Genomic DNA, 7,387 nt, shown 5'->3' with positions numbered 1-7,387 from the left:
GGACACCCTGAAGACAGCCTGCTGGACACCCTGAAGACAGCCTGCTGGACACCCTGAAGACAGCCTGCTGGACACCCTGAAGACAGCCTGCTGGACACCCTGAAGACAGCCTGCTGGACACCCTGAAGACAGCCTGCTGGACAGCCTGCTGGACAGCCTGCTGGACAGCCTGCTGGACACCCTGAAGACAGCCTGCTGGACACCTTGAAGACAGCCTGCTGGACACCCTGAAGACAGCCTGCTGGACACCCTGAAGACAGCCTGCTGGACACCCTGAAGACAGCCTGCTGGACACCCTGAAGACAGCCTGCTGGACACCCTGAAGACAGCCTGCTGGACACCCTGAAGACAGCCTGCTGGACACCAGCCGGAGCCCCAGCAGAGACAATTAAATATGAGGAAAGTTGGACCATGTTTTGCTTTGACCATATAGGCAGACATATTTTATTTTTGTTGAAGTAACTTGACTCTTGTTAAACTTTGGGATTTCAAGACTGGTGTTGATGTATGTGAAAGGTGGGATATGACTTGGCAAAAAGTGACAGTGCCCGTTTCGATTGAACATGTATTCCTTAATAACACAGGACCCTGTGTTATTGTGTGGCTGTGTTGGTAGAGCATGGTGCTTGCGACGCCAGGGTTGTAAGTTCGATTCCCATGGGGGACCAGTACAAAATGTATGCACTCGCTGCTGTAAGTTGCTCTGTATAAGAGCAACTTAATGCTCAATGACTGCTCAATGACTCAATTGTGAATCACTTATCTAGCATTACATTACAATAGGGGTTGAGGTTGTGTCATTTCATCTTAAGTCTGCATTTACAAACTGGTTTCTCATGAGCATACACCTACCTCATCAATTGAAGAGGACACTATCGGATATGGTGTGATCCGAAGTTGGAATGTAGTTTCGGGACCCATCTGTCCATGGAGCTTGCTGTGATGCCATGTTCTGGACACTTCATGAGTGGCCCAGTGTCACCTTTGCTCTGGTTGTGGTCTTGCTTATCCTCTTCATCAGCCTTCATCAAGATGAATCAAAACCAGGTGACTGACAAATAGGTTTCATAATTTGACTGGTAGAGTAAATAAGATATTTCTCCATACAGTATCAGTAGTAGACAATACACATCAGCATAATTAATATTGAAGAAAAATGAAAAGAACTTGCAACAATGATTGAGATAGTAATTTTTATGTCAACCTGTGGACAAGGCCTTTTCAACAAGGCTTCATTCAGTAGGTGATCATGCAGCTGTTGACTGCCCTGTACAGGATTCACCAACCTAGACGATGTTGTCCATGGAGTGTAGCGTGGAGGAAGATTCACGGGCTCCGAATCTGACGAGCGCTCCCTTCCCATGAACGGGCAGATACTTAGATATATCCGATAGGAAACTGCTTTTTCTGTGCATCGGTAGTGAATGGTAATCGTGGGGAATGTGGTGGTATATTTTTGAACACCCAAATTGTTTTCAGCACCAAAATATATATTCCTCGACTTTTTTTTAAATTCGAAGTATTTTCCGTTTTACAGTGAAGCTTTTACATCAACTAGCTATGTTTTATGCAGTTTATTGAATGGTTTGGAACATGAAACCTGACCTGTACTATTAGCGATCACAAATTTTTATGTATTATATATTTTATTGACATGTAGGGCTGGTTTCCCGTGCACAGATTAAGGTAAATCCAGAACTAAAAAGCTTTCACAATGGCGATTCCCTATTAAAACCTTTTTTTAGTCCAGGACTAGGTTTAATATGTCTGGGAAACGGCCCGCAATGTTTATTTAAGGTCCCTATGTTTATATACAGTACCAGTTAAAAGTTTGGACACACCTACTCATTCAAGGGTTTTTCTTTATTTTTACTATTTTCTACATTGTAGAATAATAGTGAAGACATCGCAACTATGAAATAACACATGGAATCATGTAGGAACCCAAAAAGTGTTACACAAATCTAAATATATGTTATATTTGAGATTCTTCAAAGTAGCCACCCTTTACCTTGACAGTTTTGCACACTCTTGGCATTCTTTCAACCAGCTTCACCTGGAATGCTTTTCTACCAGTCTTGAAGGGGTTCCCACATATGCTGAGCACTGCTTTTCCTTCACTCTGCGGTCCAATTTATCCCAAACCATCTCAATTGGGTTGAGGTCGGGTGGAGGCCAGGTCATCTGATGCAGCACTCCCATCACTCCTTGGTCAAATAGCCCTTCCACAGCCTGGAGGTGTGGTGGGTCATTGACGTAGAATAATAGTGAAGACAATGTAGAAAATAGTAAACAAATAAAGAAAAACCCTTGAATGAGTAGGTATGTGCATATGCGCGCAAAAAACTGCATTTAGTCACGTGATCGTGGATATTGTGACGTCAGATGAATGAAGCCGAGATGGCGGCTGCTGGAGGAGAGCCCCCTGCCCAGAGTGGTCCGGATGATTTGTTCAATCATTTCTACACAGAGGTAGGATACATTTAGGAAATATATGCTATTTAAGGTGTTAACAAATTCCGACCATTAATGCTCTGGATTTGTATGTATGAGGCCTTTGAGCACCTGCTGGCTAAAAAGCTCGAGAGGCTAACGTTAGCTAGCTCAGTAGCTGACGCTAGCTAGCTAACGTTTCCTCGCATAACACGGTGTGTGTATATGTGCTAGCTAGCAATTGCTAACACTAACAGCTGTGGTGTTGATTCGCCAGAACAATTCTCAGTGATCCTAATAAGCATATCGTTTGGTAAACCGCTATTTTGTTTTGTAAGTGTAGAGAAATTGTTTCCTTTATTAAAGTGGTGAATGGTTGTATTTGATCTGTAGTCTTTCAAGTATTAGTTTCGGTATTTCACTTATGGATACACCCCCAGCGTATTCGTCAGAAGGCTTTATTACAATACGCGTTCTAGCTATTCAGCAGATCCGACCCGCTTGTTTACAGCTGTACTTGGGTTTTACAGGATTCCTGTGTAGATTAAGGCACTGCAGAGCCAGGGCCAAATATGGCTTGGAAAACGTAGAACGTACTGCCTCTGCAACGCAATGTTGCAAGGCAAATGCAGCATTACATTAGAAATGAATGTTCTTCTGGTGTACCAAAACGCAATGACGCTGTCGGTGGGATTGAGGTGTTAATCTCGATCCGTGGTGTTTTATGCTGGGTTTAGACAAGGTTTGCAAAAGCTGTCATACCAGTCGGCATAGTGGGACAAGACAGTAAGAAAGACTGAGGGCCAAAGCAAGCCAGCGTGAAGGTATGCGTTGCTAAACAAAAAGTGCAAATCCACATCTGGAAGAAAAGCAACATTATGGAGGACGGCAAAATATTTTAACTCTAGTGGCAAGTCCCATCTACCGTAGTGGCTGATGGCATTTACCTTTGTGCTCTCATTGAAAACAATGACATCCGGTGTGCCGTATACCTCATACCATGTAAACACAGCATTATTCTACACAGGAAGCCTGTCAGACCCTAGTGCAGCTGTAAGAAAGCAGGTCGGATCTGCTGGCTAGTGCTCTGGAATGAATATAAACATGCTCAGTTCCATCTATCCAACCTTCCCCAAGTGGACTCATGAGGCCTGACAGATAATGCAACGCCAGCTGGCCAGTGAGAGGGATCAAGATTATGTAAATGATCGTGCGTGAACTTCTGTGACCTTACCTAATATGACATTACTTTGTCCAACAGGTAAAGCAGATAGAGAAAAGAGACTCTGTGCTAACCTCGAAGCAGCAAATAGACAGGCTGCTCAGACCTGGGTCGTCCTACTTCAATTTAAACCCCTTTGAGGTAAGTGGCTAGTTCCTGTCACATGCAACTGTAGTTGATCTATTATTATTGTGACAAGATTGATATGTAGAACTGCATTGAAGGGTCCTTAGTACAACACCAGCGACCTCATCACGAGGTTCAGGCCTCTTGGCATAATGGCTTAGGTGTTGTGCTGACCGACGCATCGTTGCCGGTTTCAACCCGTTTGATATACTTGCTGAATGTGCTGCAATGGTGTCAAAGTTAAATGGCGTTAACGTTGTGTGACCATTGTCTGGGCAAGATGGTAAAGTGCAAGAGTGTGTTTCTCAAAGGAAAAGGCATGGTGTAACATTCTTTCTACAACACCAGCGACTTTGTCAAGAGGTTTGGATCGTTTGATGTAAATTGGTATTTTACTGACAGCCTCATCTGTGTTGCTTAGGCTATGCAGTGTCAACTTCTAGCGAAATGCCTATATTTCAATTGCAGGTGTTACAAATCGATCCAGAGGCAACAGATGAGGAGTTGAAGAAGAGATTCCGAGCGGTAAGGTATACTACATCTCTGACAGAAGGTACCGGAGTATCCAATCTTGGACCAACAGATTCCTTGACAGCTTCCAGGCCATACCACTGTCGAACAGCTAACCTTAGGTGTCCACCTGCACCCTATTAAGAGACTATTTGCACTGACTCTTTACACACATTCCATACATGCACTCTGACACACACAATTTCACTCACTACCATCACTGCTGCTTTTATTTATTTGTACTGGTCAATGTATCTACTTTAAATAACTGTAAAATGATTTACATAGTACATACTGTCTATTTTATAGTTTAGATTTCCCATCATATCTTAAAACTGAAAACCTTAGTGGTGAAACAGCCACGTCCGTTTGCGATAGATATTGCAACAACAAAGAAGTGAATGCAAAATCATTGTTTTTTCCCCCCTCGTGCGTGCAATGATGTCCGAAGTAAAGACTGACCGATATGGGAGTTTTGTGTCCGATATTGATTTTAGGGAGGCAAAAGTCACAGATTATCGATATAGCTGCCGATTTATAGTTTTTTAGAGGTGGATAAGAATCCAAAAGTGTTTGTCCTGAAACACCACAAGCACACTAATTAACAGGAAGGGCTGAATTAATTAACCTTTTGTCTCAAAGTAAATTAAATGATATTGGTCACATACACGTGCTTAGCAGATGTTATTGCGGGTGTAGCGAAATGCTCGTGTTTCTAGCTCCGACAGTGCAGTAATATCAAACAAGTAATATGTACTCGCTTTCCATTTCAGTTGTCCATCTTGGTCCATCCAGACAAGAACCAGGATGATCCAGGCAGAGCACAACTAGCCTTTGAAGGTAGAAATATGATTGCAGGCACAATATGTCTACTACGTCAGTTAGCCGAATACATTCAAAGAGTTCTTATCAACCCCCAATCCCACTGTAGCTGTGGACAAGGCATACAAAAACCTGCTGGAACCAGAACAGAAGAAGAGGGCAGTTGATGTAATCCAAGCAGGAAAGGAATATGTTGAGCATAATGTAAGTAACTGACCGCTGTTCCCTCTGTTCATACGTCTCATAGTGAGCTTCCCAAATGGCACCCTATTCCCTTTATAGTGCACGACTTTTGACCACTGGCAGTGGTCAAAAGTAGTGCACTATAAAGGGAATCGGGTGCATTTGGGACATATGTTTACTGTACAACTGTATTAATAGTAGTGATGCTACTATTACAGTTTAAGTTCATGTATTGCAGTCAAAATGTTGTGCTGTGGCATCTTTTATTGCAACAGATGAAAGAGAAGAAGAAACAGCTGAAGAAGGATGGGAAGCCTCAATTCGTGGAGGAGGATGACCCGGAAATGGTATTGACAAGTGGTTTTAACTTGTAACAGATGTAAGGCTGTTTTGATATTGGGCTTGTTGTTATTTTACTAAGGACACCACTCTTCTCTTGATCTGACCCTCAGTTCAGACAGGCGGTGTACAAGCAGACTATGAAGTTGTTTGCAGAGCTTGAAATCAAGAGGAAGGAGAGGGAAGCCAAGGACATGCATGAACGGTAACAGGGCCATTTCAGTCAGCTGAATATTGTACATGAATCATTTTGGAGGTATATATTGTTGGTGAAATACAGAACACATCAGTGCAGAACGCTCAGTGTAATTGCATGAAAGGTGTGTATTGTTTAATACTTGAATTATAGGAATACATGGCCCTCAGAATGTCTTTGGTCTTCTTTTGGTGGCCATAAGGAGGGAATACCATTCAGTGTTTCGTGTTATTTTTCTCCTCAGGAAAAGGGCACGAGAGGAAGAGATTGAGACGGCAGAGAAAGCTAAGCGAGAGAGGGAATGGCAGAAGAACTTTGAGGTATGTTGAAAAAAGGTTGTAATTACATTTGAGTGAGAATTACATTTTAAGCAGTAAACGATCAACATCGCCCAAAATAAGCTGGGATGAGGAGGGACGGAGTACCTGTGGCGCAGCGGTCTAAGGCACTGCCTCGGACCCTGGTTTGATCCTGAGCTGTATCACAACCGGCCGTGATCGGGAGTCCCATAGGGCGGCGCACAATTGGCCCAGCGTCGTCCGGGTTAGGGGAGGGTTTGGCTGGGGTAGGTCGTCATTGTAAAATAAGAATTTGTTCTTAACTGACTTGCCTAGTTAAAAAGGTTTTTAAAAAGTTGCTGCTGGCTCTTCAGTTGTTTAACTGAGATTCAGGGATATGGCGTTACCACCACCAGTAGCAGGGTAAACTGCAGATAGTCAGTGTTTCCTTCATGTATCGCTGACTATACCTTACATTTTTTGTCACAAGGAAACAAGGGATGGCCGAGTGGATAGTTGGAGGAGTTTCCAGGCAGGCAAAGGCAAAGCTAAAAAAGAGAAGAAACCCCGGTCATTCTTGAAGCCTCCTAAAGTCAAGATGGAGCAGAGGGAGTGATGTCTGTTGAGGTGTGATGGTTAAGGATACTACCCAAAGTGTGCACTTGCACACTCCACATCATGTTTTAAAAGCATAGGAGCGGTGTGTACGCTTTGGCCGAAGGGAGTTTCCACCGTTGTAAAAATCCATGCGAGCAAGTTTGGAAGTGCACACTTCGGAAGAAGGGTGGAGAATCGAGTCTCGACCCATTATTCTTACTTACTCTTGACAGTGCGTCCACCGTCCTGAGAAATGTACTTTTGTGCTTGTTTTTTAATGTATATAATTGTGACATGCAACCTCCATGAGGGCATCACACTGACTGGCCTCAATTAAAGTAGGAAAGATAACAGGAAATCTTCCATTTCTGTAACCACCTTAGTTTGCCTGGACTTTTTCTGCTGTATTTTTTTATATACCTTTAAATAAAAGCTTGTTTGTAACTACGCAGTCTAGGTTCAGGGTAGAACAATGACATCCTTAGGTAACGACTGCCTGGTATGTGTTCGTCAATAGGTACAAGATCCTATAACATATGAAGGAATTCTTCCCTTACTGTGAAACAAGGGGTCCAGCCGCTCTTGGAGGACAATGGAAGTAGATTTCAGAACGAGTTTATTATTTATTATTTCTGAGAGTGCCTGAATATTCTGCCTTCAGTTTACTCCTCTATTCGTGCA

General features: G+C 43.1%; 1 protein-coding gene across 1 annotated transcript; it reads left to right on the top strand.

The window, feature by feature from the left end:
• Positions 1 to 2,365: 2,365 nt before the first annotated feature.
• On the top strand, positions 2,366 to 7,153 carry LOC129819540 (dnaJ homolog subfamily C member 8-like). Its single transcript, XM_055875883.1, has 9 exons — positions 2,366 to 2,472; positions 3,695 to 3,796; positions 4,250 to 4,306; positions 5,065 to 5,131; positions 5,223 to 5,317; positions 5,572 to 5,643; positions 5,749 to 5,840; positions 6,076 to 6,151; positions 6,600 to 7,153. The coding sequence occupies exons 1-9, from the start codon at positions 2,386 to 2,388 to the stop codon at positions 6,723 to 6,725; spliced, it is 774 nt and encodes a 257-aa protein (XP_055731858.1). The 5' UTR covers positions 2,366 to 2,385; the 3' UTR covers positions 6,726 to 7,153.
• Positions 7,154 to 7,387: the final 234 nt, after the last annotated feature.

This window comes from Salvelinus fontinalis, chromosome 22 (genome assembly GCF_029448725.1).
Source record: "Salvelinus fontinalis isolate EN_2023a chromosome 22, ASM2944872v1, whole genome shotgun sequence".
Taxonomy (NCBI): Eukaryota; Metazoa; Chordata; class Actinopteri; order Salmoniformes; family Salmonidae; genus Salvelinus; species Salvelinus fontinalis.
The sequence above is the reverse complement of the archived record's forward strand: the minus strand, read 5'-3'. Positions and strand labels throughout refer to the sequence as shown.

Coding starts and splice junctions, on each gene's coding strand:
- LOC129819540 (XM_055875883.1), top strand. CDS start 2,386: ATGAATGAAGCCGAGATGGCGGCTGCTGGAGGAGAGCCCCCTGCCCAG. Junction 3,797..4,249: donor TCAATTTAAACCCCTTTGAG/GTAAGTGGCTAG, acceptor TTTCAATTGCAG/GTGTTACAAATCGATCCAGA. Junction 5,132..5,222: donor AGCACAACTAGCCTTTGAAG/GTAGAAATATGA, acceptor ATCCCACTGTAG/CTGTGGACAAGGCATACAAA.